This window comes from Citrus clementina, unplaced genomic scaffold (assembly GCF_000493195.1).
Source record: "Citrus clementina cultivar Clemenules unplaced genomic scaffold, Citrus_clementina_v1.0 scaffold_4, whole genome shotgun sequence".
Classification (NCBI taxonomy): Eukaryota; Viridiplantae; Streptophyta; class Magnoliopsida; order Sapindales; family Rutaceae; genus Citrus; species Citrus x clementina.
Genome location: NW_006262274.1, coordinates 4,017,771 through 4,037,493, shown reverse-complemented (window position 1 = coordinate 4,037,493; position 19,723 = coordinate 4,017,771). Strand labels below are relative to the sequence as shown.

The window sequence follows — 19,723 nt, the reverse complement described above, 5'->3', positions numbered from 1 at the left end:
TTTGCCTCGGAATGTGTTGAGGAGGAATGGATGAATAAATACACTTGGTTACAACAATGTGGGGCCCAGCCGACATGGACGGCTCGGATTCATCGACAAAGATTCATTGGTATTGGACAGTCAAACTCATGAAACTGCCCAGATTCATTTAAATAATTTACGATTCGAGACATACATTTCCCGAAAATTTAATTTAATTTATTTTTTTAAAAGGGAAAGTCATGATTTCGGGAGAAAAATTTCCCAACCAAACAACTGATTCAGCTTTTTCTATTGGTCTCCTAGTTAAAAAAATGGGCACAAGCGTTACACGATCTAGGTACATACTTAGCTTCACAAGATTTGAAATTCATCTTTAGAATTTGAATTTCTGAAATAACCCAGTAGATCTATGTTATTTTACATCCTCTATTATTTATCAAGTTTGCTACCTCTTGAGAATTAGTTTCCAAAATAACTGATTGCAGACCTTACTTCCTTTGTAATATGGATACCTCACTCAGCTGCTTCTACTTCCAAATAAGATACATCTCCCCTAAACTTCGAGGTTCTTATGGCTGCTGCTATGCACTTCCCTGTGGAATCTCTGATTATTGCTCCTAATCGAGGGCATTATCTTTTTGTATTGGTAGATGCATCAACGTTGATTTTTAGCCATCCTTGGGGTGGTGGAGCCCATACTTTTTTATTCTTCTTCTGCAATTTCTTCTCTTTCAGCATCTCTGGAAATTGGGGTCTTCTAAAAGCCTCATTAATTGCTTGAGCTTTGGCCATTGATAGACTTGGATCTAACTTCAATCCTTCGAAAACAAATTTGTTTCTAGCATGCCAAATCACCCAAAAAAATTCTCACCAGAAGCTCTAAATCAACTTTACTTAATTTCTTCTGCAATATCATCAAGTCCCCAAGAAGGTCTGCATTTCCCATCTCTTGAATTGCACTTGCCATAGGTGAGAGTTGCCAGATTTTCTTTGCTGCTTTGCAAGTATCCGAAGCATGCAAAGTGTCTATTCCCACCAGTGGCGGATCTAGAAAAATAATTTATCGGGAGCTAAATTAAATGACAATAAAATATAAAAACTGAAACTTGAATATATAAATTTTTTGATAACATAATTACAATTATTCTCTACGCGATTTCATATTCTGAAAACGTTGTGCAATAGATTCATTATCAATACTATTAAATACATATTTTCTACATGAATAATCAAATTATTATTTATCCATTTATCTCCCATCCGATTCCGAAGTTCATTCTTCACAAATTTCATTGCTGAAAATATTCTCTCTACTGTAGTTGTAGAAACTAAAAAAACTTAGACTATTTAATAATATGACAGAGATTATTTAAAAATTTATTAATTTTTCTTTTAAATAAAAATGAGTTTTTTTTTTTTTTCAGTGGGGGTTTGAGCCCCCACTAGTCCTACACTACATCCGCCTCCAATTCCCACAACGCTGGTAATGAGCTTCCTAGATAATTCTACGCTTCCCCAAATTTTCAATTGTGGTAGTAAGTTTTTTGCTGCTTTTCAGTGAAAATCTTGATTCTTTTTTAGGAGGGTAAGCATCCATATAATGCTCCAATTGAATCTTGATCTTTTTCTGGAAGGGTAAGCATCCATATAATGCTTCAATTACTACTTTTACTGTTAGAGCATGTAGGTGAATCCAAAAATTTCATGTTTAAAACCACTTGGTATCCATTCTTAACTGAGTACTGCCCGCCCTTTTTTGAGATGGTGTCAGAACTCATTTCATTTGGATGGTTCAAGTCCAAGTTTCATTAATTTGGATATTTAAATAATTACAAAAATAAGTTAGAGTTATGTGAAAATTACCATGAAATTTGACTTTGAAAAGGACGTTGGCTATATAAAGAACAAAAGCATGCGGCAGCCCTAATTACGTAATCGAAAAAGGCGAGGGAGAGTGAAAGAGCACGGCTTTTGTTTTAGAAACAGTGATTTTAAACGATCGAAAGGTAATTTTAATTTTAATTTTTTTTAAATTTTGAGAATAAGTTTCTAACATCATCCTCTATAATTCTATTTGTCTAGATTTTTATTTTATTCTTTTGTTAGCTATTATTTGATATATTCATTTATAAGAGAAACATATATTAAATTGTTATTGTAAGTCAAGAATATTGAGACTTTTATATTATTAACCTCTAGTATTATTTAGATAAGAATTTGTATTGTAATCTCATTAATCTAATGGAAGATTATATCGAACTATAGTCTCGTGATTTTTCTCACTTTGTGTTTTTCACGTAAAATCTGTGTCTTTTATGGTTGATTTTTGTTTTGGATTGTTTTAGTTTATTTTTCTACCTATTTATTTGTGGTAAACATCCTATTTTAATTACACAAAGAAGAAAAAACGTTTTGTTTCTACTTAATTTGTAACTGCTTGTGTGAGTCCCTTTCCCAATAGTGGAATACTTAAAATTGCATTTGCATCTTCATTTAGAATTAGAGATGGCAGTGGGAAGGAGAAGGGAGGAGACCGACCTATCTGTACCCATTCCCAATATTCTGCATATATCTTCATCTCCTCCCTATTTTTGATAAAATTGCTTTAGGGAATCCTTGTCCCCTCCCCGAATAATAATAGGGGATCTACAAGAGTCTCTGATCTCCGAATAATTGATACGTTTTTAGTTTTTTATTTTAATTTAATCATATTAAAATAAAAAATTTAAATAAAAAAATTTTACGATATATCTTACATTAACATTAATCCATTACAAAAGTCACATTACAAAGTACAAATCACTATAATAATTATCTTTGTCAATCTTCATAATCCTATAATAATAAAAAATTACTTTTATATCAACAATGAGATAAATGAAATAAATAGAGATACTTAATCAATATTTCTAATAAAAGTATTTACCTCTTGAGCCTCCTGCTCCTCTTGCTCTTCCTCGAGAAATGTGGCAAATTAAGAGATAGTCTCAAATTTCAAATTTAAAATAATAAAAATAATATAAGTAATGTAACTTCTAAGTGAAAATATTAATAATTATATAATATAATTATAATGTAAAATAAAGTGTGTTAAAGCCTCCTTTGACAACACATTAAAGCCTCCAATGTGCCTAAATGAAGTGTGTTACGGTACTCTACCACTAGTGCTAAAGGTTTATTCGAAAGCAACAATTGTAATTAGAATTGCCAAAATATCTCTAGCAATTCGTGTCAATATAGGATACCTACATGCATTTGTTTTCCACCAAGTTAAAATATTAAAATCTTCCATCCGTGGCATAATTTTCTCTTCCAAATATTAATGTAGTCAATTAGGCCCAAAAGTTTAATAATATAATTATTTTGATATTTGTTATTTATACTAATAATTAATATTTTATAATTAATATTTTATTATTTATTTACTAATAATTTTAAAAATTAAAATTAAAATTAAAATTAGGAAATGTGGAGGGGATAAAGATTCCGCTGCATCCTCATCCCTTCCCCGAATAAGAAATTGAGTAAAAAATTATCCTCGTCCCTTTTTTGAATAAGAAATTAGGTAAAAAAATATCTTTGTACCCTCCCGGAATGGGAAAAATCCCGAGGCCTCCTGTCCCCATGGGGATTTCTACCACCCTTATTTAGAATTGAATCAAATCAATCTTCCACTTGTTGTCATTATCTATCAACACTGATACAACAGCATCAAGAGCCATTTTTAGACTGGAAAAAGGTTTGAAGTTGGATGGTCTTGGAATCCAATTTCCTCTATACACTAAAATATTCCCCACCCCCACCCCCCCGGGCCATTTCTCCATCTATAGCCCTTGAGAATCACTTGTCGTCCCCACAATATACTTCTCCATACATAAGATGAATTTGAGCCAATTGAAGCACTCAGGAAATCATCCTTTTTAAAATACTTCGCCTTTAGGACTTTAGCAGTGAGAGAATCTAAATTTTGGATCAATCTCTGAAAATTTGTTCTTATTAATAAGAGATAAATGTTCTTATTATAATATAATAAGACTCATAAAATTCGAACATAATTAAAACTAACAAGATTGCATACATCACCATAATTAAAACTTGTCATGTCTCATGTGCTATCTTTATTTTCTATAATTAATGTAATAATCTTACACCAAATATTAAAAAAAAACAAATTATATGTCATATCTTTTAAGATAAAATCTTATATATATATATATATATATATATAAAGATTTGGTAATGTGATCTGGCCAAATACATAACACATCATTACATCTTATCACTCAAAGAATATTACTTTATAACTCACCACTACTTTATGTTACATCACACAGTACATCCTTATGCATAAATAATGGTTCATCTTCTGAAGAGTCATATAGTTTGTAGGTAATGACTATGAGTATTATATATGGGCTCTATGTTATATACTTCTGCCAATGTTTTTCTAGCATGCAAACATTCCTTCCACATGATGTGATCTTTGTCTTGCATATGGTCATGTTCAACCACTACTTTTACGCGCGTGTGTATGTGCATGTACGTGTGCGTGTGCCTTTTGTGTTTTTTAATTAATTTAAAATTTAATATCTATTTTACTAATTGTTCATGTGACTGACATCAAAATTCCAATTCATAATAACTACACATTATTGAAAATCCAATAAAAATAAAATGATAATTAATGCCAACAATTTCTTAATCGATTTAGTTGGTCAATTGACCGTCTCTTCATTGAGATCAACAAATTTAAGTCTCTCTGTAGATGTGAAAGTTTAGTCATATGTTGTTTATTTGGTTTCAGATGTTTAGGCATTGACAACAGGTTGATGAATTTGAACTGGGTTTAGGTTTCGCCCAAATTATTGTGCTATATTTATCATTATTTGCATTGTACTGCCTATTTAATAATTAATAGAAAAAATGATGATAAAGGTAATGAATGAGACAAGTGATAATTGATAATGAATAGCTTCTCTATTTTTTACGTTAAGCATAATTCATGGACATCATTAAGGAGTAAATATAAAATTCAACCGCATGATTTACGAAGGTAACAAATAGGTATACAAGCTATAACGACACATTTGTAAAGACATAGTTGACTAGTCTTTCTTTAAAAGTCTCTTTCTCTAGAAAGAGAACTTTGAATGAAAGGGTAATGGGGTCCGAGTGGCTCAATCCTGTCACCCCTAGTTGAGTGAATGGGTGTTCTTTAGTGTTCTGAAAAGTCTAAAGTAAAAGGCTCCCTATAAAGTTTCTTGTTGATTAGTTCAAGCTAAGCAGAGGGTGTAAAAGTTAAGAAAACACTAAAGGGGTTGGTGAGAGAATTTATTCCTTGGGGAACCACTATGAAAACAGAGGAACTCATAAAAAGTGTAGTGCCATTTCTTTAGAAGGAGAAGAAGAAGACAAAGTGTCTTTTGTCGGCAAGATAAAGACAAAAGGTGCAGAAATTATTGCAGGATGTTTAGTTGGAAAATTTCTAACCACAAGGGGAGTCAATATTGAAGGGCTCAGATCAATGATTCACCAAGTGTGGAGAACAGTACTAGGGGTGAGAGTTGAGAGTTTGGGAGAAAATGTGTTCATGTTCAAATTTACTTTAGAAGCTGATAAAAGAATAGTGCTAGCCGGCGAGCCTTGTTATTTTAATAAAGCTTTGATAGTCCTTACAGAGCTAGAAGGAATAGGAAACATTACAAAGCAAGCATTCACCCACGTTTCCTTTTGGGTCCAGATTCTTAACATACCAATTATGGCCATGAATATAGAAGCAATTTCAAAACTGGGAATTATTATTGGTAGTGTAGAGGAAGTAGAGACAAACGAAGATGGGGAATGTATTGGGGAGATTGCTAGAGTCCAAATTAAAGTGGACGATACAAAGCCGTTAAAGAAGATTATCTTTCTCGAATCAGAAGGGGAAGAAAAAGTCCCAATGCGAGTTACATATGAGAGATTACCAGACTTTTGCTTTTATTATGGAATCATCGGCCATCAGTTCAAAGAATGTGTCAAGTACAAAACTCATAAATAAGAAAACTTTGCTTTTGGTCCATGGATGAAGGTTGTAACAGTGTTCGAACGTCTCAACCATAACAAGTCTAAAGATAGGTGGAACAAAAGCAATAATACAAGGATGAAGAAGAATGGGCAACAAAATGATATGAGGAACCAGAACCAAAGTTAGAGGCAACCCATCTCAACTACAGAAACCAGGTCAGAAGCAATCCAGATTGAAACGGGCGAGTCGACAGTACCAATAAGCAAAAGCCATGTGGCAGTGGAGTTGGATAAACAATTAACATTAAAAGGGGAGAAATCGATGCAGCAGCCACTTGGGTGTAAAGATCAAATCACAACAACTAGAAAGAAAAAGATGTTGGGAAATGTGGACAAAGAAGCGGGAGGAAACTGGCGGGAAGGTGGAAATACAGAAGACATCCAAAAGTTGGGATCAACGGGCTTAGTAAACAAAGTCCAAGCAAATTCAATGAAGGAAGGGGTAGAAGAGGAAATAGGAACAATTATGGAGAGGCCCAAAACAATGAGATGAAAGCATTTGGCAATGGATAATTGCATTAAAGATGAAAATAAAATAGGTTAAATTGCCAAGAAAATGCCTATGCAAAAAGCGGGAAAGTTAAGTCCAAATGTTAAAAAATAAAAAATAGACAACCAGAAGAGGATGGAAGTAACGTAGAGTGAAAATTGCTCCCTAACAGAGCTTAGCTCTAGTCTAGAAACACAAGACATGGAAGAAATGAAGGTGACTGAGACAACTATCAATGAATTAACGACGGAGACTGGTAGTCAGCCCGCCGACAGCCATGAAAATCCTCAATTGGAACGTTTGGGGTTTGAAAAATACTTGAGCATCACTTAAATATATTCTCCAAACATATAAGCCACAAATTGTTTTCTTATGTGAGACTAAGATGCGGCCTATGCAAATAGATGTTGTTCGTGTTGAGCTGAAATTTGAGAATTGCTTTACAGTTGGTAGAAATGGGTTAAGAGGGGGATTAGCGATGCTCTGGAGTTCTGATATAGCCGTAAATATAGCCTCTTACAGTCAACATCATATAGATGCTGAGATTTGTAATGAAAGAGGGCAAAATTGAAGATGCACAGGGGTGTACATGCATCCAGAAACAACTCAAAAGAGGCACACATGGACATTAATGAAACTGTTAGCAAACTTATCTCCCTTACCGTGGCTATGCTTCGGTGATTTTAATGAAATATTGCACTTGCATGAGAAGAAATGAGGGAATAATAAGGATGTAAATATGATGTTTGAATTTAGAGATGCAATCTAAGAATGTGTTTTAACTGACATGGGGTGCAAAGGAAGAATTTTTACATAATTAAACCGAAGATATGGGCCAAACTTCATAGAGGAGAGATTAGATAGGTTTTTGTGCAACTCTGAGTAGGGCAACCGATTCCATGATTTGGCAGCTATTAATTTAGAGTCCTGGAGCTCAGACCATAGCCTAGTGATAATAGAAGTTGAGGAGAGGGGTGTTGAAATAAACAATAGAAGAAAGAGTGTGCGGAGAATTCACTATGAGGATATGTGGAGCTCGTATGATGCTTATAAGAAAATAATCAAGCATGAGTGGAGTATGCAAGGGGTGTGGACTGATGTGAACCCGGTACAATTGTTTAAAAAATCAGCGAACACGACAATGGCTCAGCCGAGGATTTGGAGCAGGAAAGAGTTTGGTGAGAGAACAAAACAGCTAAAGTCATTAAGAAATGAGCTACAAAGGGCTAGACAGAGTAATATACCCTATGTGGATGGAGCTAAGATAAGAAAAATTGAGAAGCAAATTGATAAAATTTTAGATGACGAGGAGATATACTGGAAATAGAGATCGAGAGCGGATTAGCTGAAGGAGAGAGATAAGAACACTAAGTTTTTCCACTTAAAAACATCATCAAGAAGAAGAAAAAAAATTAGAGGAATTGAAACTAAACGAGGCAGCTGGACCGAGGAGGAAAGAGAAGTAGAGAAGGAATTTTGTGGTTTTTTTAACAAGCTCTTTAAGTCGTCGAATCCCTCGCAAGCTCAAATTGAGGCTGCATTAGCTTATCTGGTTCCAAAGGTCACGGAAGAGATGAATGAAGAACTTCAACAACCTTTCACTGAAGAGGATATAACAACAACATTATCACAGATGTGTCCCACCAAAGCCTCTAGCTCGGATGGACTGCCGGCAGTCTTTTTCCAAAAGCACTGAAAGCTGGTCCGTGAAGGAGTTATCAACGCATGCCTCCACATTCTCAACGAGCAAGGTAACATTGCTCCACTAAATCACACATATCTTGCTCTTATTCCTAAGGTGGAGAAACCAAAGAAAGTGGTTGAGTACAAACTTATAAGTCTTTGTAATGTAATTTATAGAATTGTGGCAAAAACCATTGCAAATAGACTTAAGGAAATTCTTCACCAAATTATATCCCCCTCCCAAAGTGTATTTATCCCCAATAGGCTTATAATGGACAATGTGATCATTGGATATGAGTGTCTTCACAAAATTAGGCATAGCAAGGGAAAGAAAAATGGATTTGTGGCACTAAAATTAGATATAAGTGAAGCTTATGATCGAGTAGAATGATCCTTTGTAAAAGCTACAATGCTCAGATTAGGCTTTCTTTTATACTGAGTTGATCTAATAATGAGATGTATCACCACCACGTCTTTCTCTGTTCTTATTAATGGGGCTGCTAAAAGGTGGATAAAACCGCAACGAGGGCTTAGACAAGGAAGCCCATTGTCCCCTTATCTCTTTATTTTGTATGCTGAGGTGTTTTTCAGATTATTGATGTAGGCTCTAAATCAAAACCTCATACATGGATTGAGGTTTGGAAACAATATCTTAGTATCCCATCTACTGTTTGCAGATGACAACTTGATCTTCACAAAGGCAACAGTTGCTGACTGCAAGCATCTTAAAACAATCTTTGATCGCTACACTACTGATTTTGGCCAGTTATTCAACCTAGACAAATCTTTAATGTTTTTTTGTGGTAATACCAAGGTTGACCGAGTGGCTGCGATTAAAGAAATTTTTTACTTGAATGTTGTGTCCAGACATGAGAAGTACCTTGGGCTACCATCCATGATCGGAAGAAACAAAATGAAATTCTTCAACGATATAAAGCTTAGGGTGATAAGCAAAGTTTCAAGTTGGCAGCACAAGCATTTCTCCAAAGGTGGCAAGGAGATCCTTATCAAAGCCATAGCCCAAGCGGTTCCAACTTATGCCATGAGTGTATTCAAAATTTCTCAAGGACTTTGTGATGATATCCAGAAAGTTATACCTAAATTTTAGTAGGGATCCAAGAATGATCGGAAAGGCATTCATTGGGTAAGGTGAGAGAGGCTCAACAAAGCAAAATGCAGATGAGGAATGAGGTTTAAAGAATTCTCGTGTTTTAATCATGCATTGGTAGCCAAGCAAGGGTGGAGGATTCTTCAGTTTCCAGATTTTTTAATGGCTCGAGTTTTGCAAGCAAGATATTTTACAAATTCTGATTTCTTGCAGGCAAAACTGGGGTCCAATCCTTCTTACATCTGGAAAAGTATTCTATGGGGGAGACTTGTAATCCAGAAGGGATATAGATGAAGGATCGGTTCAGGAAATAAGGTGCAGATTTATAGTAGCAATTGGATCCCAAGACCAACAACGTTCAGACCAATTTCTATTCCAACCCTTCCCTGTGATGTTGTGGTTTCTGAACTGATTAATGATTATCAAGGCTGGAATTTGACTAAAGTGTACCATTATTTTTGAAAAAAAGATGCAAATCAAACAGTCAGCATTCCTTTCCCATAAAGACTAAAGATCGATCAGATATTCTGGTATTATGATAAGAAAGGCAATTATTCAGTCAAAAGTGGATATCAGATTGCTCAGAGGATAAAGTTTCAAGAACTTCCCAGCTGCTCTGCAAATAAGCCAGGAATTTGGAAAAATATTTGGGCTAGTACTCTTCCTGAAAAAAATAAAATATTTATGTGGAGAGATGTCCAAAACTTGTTACCATTAGCTAAAATCCTATGGAGGAGAAAAGTGATACCAGAACCTATCTGCCAACTCTGTAAAAGGGAGATGGAAAACATTTCTCATGCTTTGGTGGACTGTAATTAAGCTCGAAAGATATGGAGAATGGTCCATTTTACAGATAAAGTCTATTCTCTTACAGAACAAAGCATGGTAGATGTGCTACAAAAGATGACAGAAATGTTTGAATCATGCATAATTCGAATTGTTGATGGTTGTGTTTTGGGCAATCTGGCATGCAAGAAACAATTTCCTTTTTTAAAGGAAGAAAGTAGATCCTCTGATCTCTTTAGCAAAAGATGAGGTTGTTCTAGAATCCTATAAAAGAATCAAATCTCCAAGTGAATCACACCTGCACAGGAGCTTAGTTCAGAAGCAACAGCATCAGTGGATTCCACCTCTTCAAAGATAGATTAAGATCAATGTGGACGCAGCCACAAATAGGGAGAAGAAATCAGTATGTTTGGGAGTTGTTGCTAGAGACTCAACTGGGAGGTTTATAGCAGCTGCAGTAAAGACATCAAAGTTTCATGGGAATGTAACTTTTGCAGAGGCTGAGGCTGTAGAATGAGGGGTTGTAGATAGTGAAAACTTTGGGGGTGTCTTCAATTATAGTCGAAATTGACTCTCAAACCGTTTCAAACCTTCTCAACAGAAAGGCAGGCAATAGAACTGAGGTTTTCTGGGTGATATCAGAGGTCCAAGATCTGGCTAAAGAGTTTGGTAAAATTATAATTCAGTATATCCCAAGGACTTGTAATGCCCATGCCCACTTTTCAGCTAAATCAACCTTTGATTATGACGAACCTGCAGTTTCGATGGGAACATTCCCAGAGAACATTTTGTATCTTCTTCAGTCTCTAAATGAATGAAGGTTTTAATTTGTCATGACCCAACCCATACCTGGCAAGATATTGTCCGCTTTGGGCCTTAACAAGGCCCGCACTGATTTGTTCTTGGGGCGCCCATACACCCCAAAACGCGTCTTGCCAATTAAGGTGTGGATCACCCTTTATAAACCAAGCATCTCTCCCGTACTTTGCTGATGTGGGATTCGCCTAGGGTGTTACATAATTCCTTATCAAAAAAAAAAAAATAGGTATACAAGTTCATTGCTTGTTTTAAATTTTTCGTACCCATCCAATACCATTAGCAAAATAATGAAATGTCTAAAGACAATACCATCAATTTATCAAATCTTTTTTAGTATTTTATCTAAATTTTTTATTAGATTAAATTGTTTTGTTACAATAGTAAGTTCTAAGGGCTTATTTTGTTCTTACAATTATTATGCAAATTTATTGACAAATATTTGAGACAAGTGGGAAATTAACTTATGAGCTTAATTGTTACTTTTGTTAACTAGAGGAGTGATTTGATGATTCTCCTTAATTTAAAGAGTGGCTATTAGCACCCTTCACAATCATTATAAAACCATTTTTTTCAAAAATGATGTTGGATCTCTAATATAACATTAGGTTTATATATGAATAATTATATGTTGTCTATTGCCTTATAAGGTTAATCTCAAGTAAAATTGAACTATTAAGGTTTTTAGTAATTTGTACTTTAATATATTTGATAAGGTGTGGGCTTTTAATAAGTAGAGACTTAAGGGTAATTTCTATTTCAATGATCGGCTAAAATAGAAGTACATAAAGATAGTGGGAAAGTTATTTGTATAAGTGATTATGGTTCTCATATCACACGCAATATTCTATTCTTTTTTGACATCTTGTCATCAAGGAGAGTGCCTAGAGAAACTTAAAGGATTTTCTAGGATCATATATTGATTTGGAAGATAAACCATACAGTTTTAGAGAGTAATTAAATATTGTTGATTTAGGAACGCTTCTACATATTTTATTATTGATTTTTGATAACTCAACATGAATGTTCCTACAATTTAGGTGATGGTTTTTACTAACAATTAATTTTATAATAGATGCATTCCAATAAAACTATAAAAAAAAGATTTTTAGTTCCCTTTACTAAGATTAATATATATCACTTACCCTTCTTATTGTTTTCATAATGGCTAATAACTCTTATAACATAAAAAATTTAAAGAAAAATAGAGATAGATAGATTTAATTTCTGTGTATATGATTTATTTAATAAATATAAATAAAAGTGTATTTGAAAATAAGGATAACACTATAAAATTATGATGGCAATGAGTTTATGGCTATTATGAAAATAATAATGAGATAAGTAGTATGTATTGATTTTAGTATGAAAAAACTAGTAATAAGACCATCTTTAAAAAACTCTTCAAATAAGATTTTAATATTTATTTGAATAGTTACATCAGCATTTGAAACTCTAAAAAACACTCAAATTAAGATTTTTCAAATAAGAAATGATTATCTCTCTTTAATTTTGTAAAGTTGTTTTATCACTCTTCAATTCAATTTATATTTTATTACTTTTTATTGGAGAGAGAGAGAGAGAGAAGTGCTTCAATTAACATTTATTTTTCTTTGAAAAAATATTTATTTGATTAAAATAATATTAATTTATTCCTATTTGAAGAGTCTTTTGGAGAATAATATATTTTTTTACTCTCATTTTTGCCACATAGATAAGTAAATAAATATTTGAAGAGTAAAATTAATAGAGTCTTTTGGAGATTCTTTAAATATTAATTTTAGTAAAGGAAATTGATAATTTTGTCTTTATTTGTATTTCTCACTATATCTACAAAAGAAATACTCATTCTACAAATTCACAAGTAACTATTGGTGATTCTCACTTTTTTATTAGTATTCTAAAAACACGAATGCAATTATAACTCATTGTTCTTTTAATTTGGAATACTCTCTATCTCATCATTAATAAACTTTGCATTTACCATAAAATCTCTTTCTTCTATAGAATTAAAATTTATCGTTCTTAACTTTTACTCAATACTAAAGATAGAATTTTGGCCTTCGATTTTCATAGTGGTGGCTTCTTCAAAGCTGGAGTTTTGTTTATACTCCACGACTTCAATGGAATTTCCTTTTTTTTTTTTCAGAAATTTCCAAATCAAATAAAAAAGCAATGACAAAAGGAAAAAAAAAAGTCGTCCAGGGTTGTAATTGAATAGCAGGGTCATGACTGTAACTAAAAACAAAGGAGGCTTTCTCAGGAATACGGAGGGGTGCCAATAGATCTACTGCAATTGAAAAGCTTGCGTTATTTAAATTATGTCTAGGCCCAACTGCCCAATCAGTGTTTCAAATCCCAATGAGAATTGTTAAAAGTTATGTTGAATCCGATAGTGATGCGTGAAAATTTTGATAGCCAAAATTCTTCATCTAGGTCTTACAAGGACTTATTTGGATGATATTATTTTTTGAGAGAGAGTGGACTTGCAATTTCGAGGGGGTTGCAGTAAGATTAATTTATCTCTATTGATTGTTAAGTTATATTCGTTATGTATGGTGCCAGAGTAGGTTTTTCGAATTCATGATATGTTAAGGATTTGCCAGTAAATTTTGAGGTGATCTGATTATTTTGTATGGAAAGCAAGAAACTATAACAATGATATTAGAAAGATAAGGATTATGTAAGGTATGTTCTGCGGTAGACAATGAAATTGATAGAAGATCAAAGAGCATGATACATGGTATTGACTTCACCACATTTGGTTCTCGCTAAGTTAAAGTATAAGTAACTAATAACAAATCCAAATATAATTATCTATAATCTCTCACTTATTTTGCATGTTACCATTATATTGTATTGAATAATTACTTTTAAGTTATTTTAAGAGCCGCTGCCATACTCTTTGGCTTATTAATTTATTATCCAATTGATCATGCAGTACAAAAACTTCCAAATTTTTAAAAGTTAAAAAAAAAAAAAACCGACTACAGTTTCAAATCCAGTTTCCGTCACTTCTTCTTAACGCTACAACAAATATGACTTTTGATAGCGCTCACAAAATGTTATATTATCGTTATTATAGCATTTATTTAATGTCGTGATTGCCCATGCTATCTTTTCTCTATAGCGTTTTTAAACACCGCTATCGATGTATAGCAGTTGTTAAATGCTGTTATAAAACTATAATAACATTTATTTAATGTTATCAAATATTATGATAGAGCGTTTTTTGGAGTGCTATTTGTTTATAACGTTTTTTAAATGTTAAAGGAATAATTGTTATTCAAGTAATTTATAGCATTTATATCAATGTTATAATTTAGCCGAAGAGTCTATAGCATTAACCGAAACGCCATAACATGTTTTCATGCTACAAACTGTTGATAGCATTTTATGAATTTTGGTAATGCTATATTAATCTTTTCTGGAATGCCATTGTGCTTGGTTTTTGTAACTTTTTTTTTACTTTATAGCATTTATCATATATTTACAACATAATCGAATACAACATGAGTTATAATTAAAACTGACAATTTTAACAAAAGGAATACACTACATTTCATTAATTCATGAACAACAAATACCATAACGTATTTTAAGAGTGAAAAAATTAATATTATACATATATAAAAACAAACTAAAGTTAATGTCCAAAAGAAGACCTAACATTACAGTAAACATCATTAAAAAATGTGAATGCCAAGTTTAACAAATACTAATAGTCACTCCAACAATGATATATACCATTAGACCCATCAAAATCATCTAGCCAAAACACTACCCTTAGACCCATCAAAATCATCTAATCAAAACACTAAGTCAAAATATTGTCTTTAATTAAACTTTTAACCATTCATACCAAAATTAATCTTCCATAACAATAATCGCTTCTGTTGGCCATGCAATTGAACTTCCCAAAGCATCTTCTATTGTTTCCATATCTGCATATTTTTTCCACAACTAAGCTGAAGGATTTTTCACCTCATCTACCCACACACGAGAAGCATTTTTTCCAAGAGCTATACAATGCACCATTGCATTAGGATCATTTGTTACCCAACGTCCTATTGCAACTACTTCATCTACTTCAAGCCAATTCAACAACTTGCACTTTTGGCCTTTCCGATTTGGGCTTACATGCTGTACTCATAAGCAAAACAAAGAAAACAACATTTCTAATTATAATTAAGTTGATAGTTACTAAATTATTAATTATGACAACATAAATTGTTGTATAAGTTTAAACTTTACTTGTGGAGTACTATTGGATTGAGTTGATGTAGATAGATTTTGATTTTGTCCATCATTTGATGCTTCACTCTGTACAAAAAAAAATTTTAAAAAGAAGTTGATTTCACCATTTTATGAAATTAAAATTCACAAGTAATTAACGTAACATTTAATAAGGTACTTGCTATTACCAGTTTGCTCATTAAACTTTGTATGAGTTTGTTTTGATCATCCATGAAACCTTGCATTTGCTTCATTGTGTCTTGTAATGTGTCAATTTGTTCTTGCATTTTGGCTTCCTTCTTAGTTTGTTGAGATATTGCCTCTAATTTAGATAGCGTCACACCTGCTCCTTGACCTCTAACACGGCCTCCTTGCTCAGGTCCAATAAACTTTGAAAGTATATCATTTTTAACAGATTTTGATTGTGCTTCTGACAAATCTGAAATTTTTTCAGCTTCATACATTTCCTAAACTCAAGAAAGAGTTATTTATTATAATATTTCCAATAATAATTGCTAGCATATCTAAGTTATCATCAATAAATTTGACACATACATTTACTTCAACAACTTTTGAACTAGATGGTTCACCATTCTTTTTAGTATGTGCTTTTATCCAAATATCAATTTGAGTTATTTCTGATGGGTTTGAACTGTTTTTCTTCTGTAATGAAAATATTTTTAAGTCAGAATTAATTATTTATATATATCTCAAAGTAATAACAGACACTAGCTAGATAACTACTATATTGTTTCAATATAATTAAAGATTTACCATCTTAACTTGCATACGAGCATATCCCATTCGACTTCCGGTATATGGAATATCTTGCTTCATCCTCATTTCCGTAAAAACTTTCCTTTTATCCTGTTTTAATTAACATTAATTACATCATTCTAAATAAAATAAAATATGCATGAATGAATGTTTCAGCTAGGACTATAAGCATACATACCATGAAAGCTTTTGAGGTCTTTTTTTAAATAAAAGTTTCCCACTCGGCAGGTTTGACATGACTAGGTCGAGCATCCAACTTTTTTGTCAATCTTGATTTATGTGCTCGCCAGACTTTTCCCATCATCTGTAGCGTATACTTTTTGATTGCATCTCCTTCCAAAACAAATTTTTGCTGAATGTTTTAAGCAAATAAAAAATAACTAATGTTAGTTAGTGTCATGTTATAATTTGAACTGCACTCTAAAGATAGATGTGTACATATTTACCTCGAGTGCTCTCAACAACAAAGCTTTTTGCTGTTTTGGAACATATCTCCAATCATCACAGTTTATAGACACAGCCTCCTTTACCAAACTACCATAAAACGATGAATATAACACATATGATTTTCCAATAAGTTGCCCCAAGTTATTCAATTCTAAGACTATCTTCTTCCCATCTTCATTTGCTACAACATGACATACAGTAGGGCCCCGTTTCTTCTTTGTCAAATTCTCTTCATTACAAGATTGATACGAGTTTTCAGATGTGACATCATTGAGATCTTCATTAGTTAAGTGTGTCTCGGTAATTGGTGCATGACTAGACTCAAACCTACTTGATATACTTTCATTCCTTTTTCTTTTGGAAGCTTGTCGAGAACTCTATTGATCACATATAAAATGAATTGGCATAATTTCTCATTTTTAACATATAGAAATATAGTAATCTTCAAAACAATATTAAGTATTTACCTCTGGGGCACACATGGTACATCCCCAATGTTCCTAAAATACAGGGCAACTTCAAAAAATCACAAAATATTCTACAAAAACGATATTAACATGAAACTACTTTTAAATGAATGCTACTTAAGTCTAGAATGCAATAATATTCATGACTCATTCTAGAGTATAACGGATAAATACAGTTTATTCATTGTTTCCAGGTCTGCCAGTAAGTTCTTTGTCAGTGTTCTTAAAATACAGGGTCAAATTCAAAAAATCACAACAAATTCTACAAAAATGATATTGACATGAAACTAATTTTAAATGAAAGCTAATTAAGTCTAGAATGCAAAAATATTTAAGAATTACTCTAGAATATAACCGATCAATACAGTTTATTCATTGTTTCCAGGTCTGTCAGTAAGTTCTTTGTCAGTGTTCTTAAAATACAGGGTCGAATTCAACAAATCACAACAAATTCTACAAAAATGTTATGGACATGAAACTAATTTTAAATGAAAGCTAATTAAATCTAGAATGCAAAAATATTCAAGAATTACTCTAGAATATAACCGATCAATACAGTTTATTCATTGTTTCTAGGTCTGTCAGTAAGTTATTTGTCAGTGTTCTTAAAATACAGGGTTGAATTCAAAAACTCACAACAAATTCTACAAAAATGATATTGACATGAAACTAATTTTAAATGAAAGCTAATTAAGTCTAGAATTCAAAAATATTCAAGAATTACTCTAGAATATAACCGATCAATACAGTTTATTCATTATTTTCAGGTCTGTCAGTAAGTTTTTTGTCAGTGTTCTTAAAATACAGGGTTGAATTCAAAATATCACAACAAATTCTACAAAAATGATATTGACATGAAACTAATTTTAAATGAAAGCTAATTAAGTCTAGAATGCCAAAATATTCAAGAATTACTCTAGAATATAACCAATCAATACAGTTTATTCATTGTTTCCAGGTCTGTCAGTAAGTTCTTAAAATACAGGATCAGCTTCAGAAAATCATAAAACATTATACAAAAATGATATAAACAATTCTGCATACATTATCTTAACATGACAAATACAAAAGTTTGCTTGGTACAAGTGTTTCCATACCTAATAAAAGTGATCGCACAGAATTGCTAAAATGAATCAAAATATATCCTCGTACGACATGCTTTATAATGAACTGCATAAAAGAAAAACATCTAACTTCCATCTAGAAGATCCACATTTAGGACATGTTTCACTTTTCTCTAAGTCATTTCTAAACAAGCAACAGTCATTAACACAAGCATGTATCCTTATACAATCTAGTTGAAATGGTTTCAATAACATTTCAACTGAACGAGTAGAATTTGGAATAGTATTTAATTCGGGTAACATATCACACAAAATCTCCAAGAGGTTATCAAAACTCTTATTTGAGTATCCGTACATAGTCTTGTATTTATATAAGACAGCCGCTGCAGATAACCTAGTGTACTTTGGGCAACCTGGGTACAATGGGATTTCAACATCTTCTACAAAATTCATTGGGCAATTATCTTGCTGCTCATCAAAATTTCATGAACACCTCTATAATGATCATCTACATCTCTAGACATGCTATATGTATTAGTCATTTCGACATCAATACCTTTTTTCCCTAACTGTTCCCCATGCCATATCTAAGTAGTGTAAGACATATCCATCCCGTCTTTCAACAAATGCAATACAATTGTTTCACCATTTTGATGACATAGGTTTTGACATTTTTTACATGGACATCTCAATAAACCTTGGTTTTCTACATTTAATGTTGCATTTTCCACAAACTTTTTTACTCCTTCGCGATATTCTTTTGTATTTCTACAAATAAACATAAAATATCAATTAAAATTAATAACATTATAAGAAAATAGTAAATACATAATTGTTATTTGGTGAGTTAAAAAACCTTTTAAGTTGAACCCAAGTTTTGTCCATCATCTTAAAGTCCTCACTTGACCCGAGACCATGGAGCCATGAAATATATAAAAAAGAAAGGATATTTTTATTATATTTACAGCTAAAAGGAAAAAAAATGCAAGTAATAGAAAGCTTAAAGCTTTGTATTATTTTATTATTCCTTTTGATCTTTTAAAGCACATAACAAGCTTAAAGCTTTGTACATACCTGATGGATTGATTTGAGAAGATGAACCAGCTACTTTTGACCGATTAGGAAAAGGGAAAAAGAGAAAGTTTAGAGCTGCAGAGAGAAAGAGATGAAAGGGATTTGGAGAAAATTTTGGGCTTTTTCTTGGGATGGGAAGAATGGGCGCCAATATAAAAAAATTAGCGCCATTTTGGAGATTTTTTTATAATAAATTTTATAACACTTTATATAAAGTTATCTTTTCAATATTTATTTTATAATGATTTTTTTTATTTCTATAGCATTTTATAAATGTTATAATTTGTTTTTTCCAATAGCTTTTACAAAGAATGTCATAAAAACTATTAAGTAACAATTTATTTTATAACTTTGTTTACAAAATGCTATGCTAACTAACGTTTTTATAACTTTTAAAAAATATGTCATAAAAGTAATGTTATACATCTAATAAAATTTTAATTTAATAGCAATTTTTATCAAAAATGCTATAAAATGTATGATTGTAATGGCATTTGATATAAAACGCTATAAATTAGTGCTATAATAAGTCATATTTGTTGTAACAAAATCATTGGGTTTAACAAGCAATGTTCAGTTCTGATTAGCACCTTTGCGGAGGAAAATATTTCACATTAGCTGATAATATAATACGGACTTGAAGTAATTCTCAACTCTTAAACTAATTTTTGAGTATAAGTTATAATCCTATCTCTCTCTCAGTCTCTCTCTATTTTTTCTTTTTTTT

At 32.2% G+C, this 19,723-nt stretch overlaps 1 protein-coding gene across 7 annotated transcripts; it reads right to left on the bottom strand.

Annotated features, from left to right (window-relative positions):
* Nucleotides 1–14,602: 14,602 nt before the first annotated feature.
* LOC112098829 lies at nucleotides 14,603–19,115 on the bottom strand. Of its 7 annotated transcripts, XM_024185241.1 has the most exons (9): nucleotides 18,997–19,115; nucleotides 17,956–18,690; nucleotides 16,859–16,891; nucleotides 16,391–16,478; nucleotides 16,123–16,296; nucleotides 15,942–16,034; nucleotides 15,356–15,634; nucleotides 15,186–15,254; nucleotides 14,603–15,074 (listed from the first exon to the last, which is right to left on the bottom strand). In XM_024185241.1, the coding sequence occupies exons 5-9, from the start codon at nucleotides 16,123–16,125 to the stop codon at nucleotides 14,895–14,897; spliced, it is 624 nt and encodes a 207-aa protein (XP_024041009.1). In that variant the 5' UTR covers nucleotides 16,126–16,296; nucleotides 16,391–16,478; nucleotides 16,859–16,891; nucleotides 17,956–18,690; nucleotides 18,997–19,115; the 3' UTR covers nucleotides 14,603–14,894. The 7 variants fall into 7 exon arrangements, with proteins under 7 accessions (XP_024041009.1, XP_024041010.1, XP_024041006.1 ...); XM_024185242.1 differs by lacking the exon at nucleotides 16,859–16,891; XM_024185238.1 differs by lacking the exon at nucleotides 17,956–18,690 and having other exon boundaries at nucleotides 16,391–16,891.
* Nucleotides 19,116–19,723: the final 608 nt, after the last annotated feature.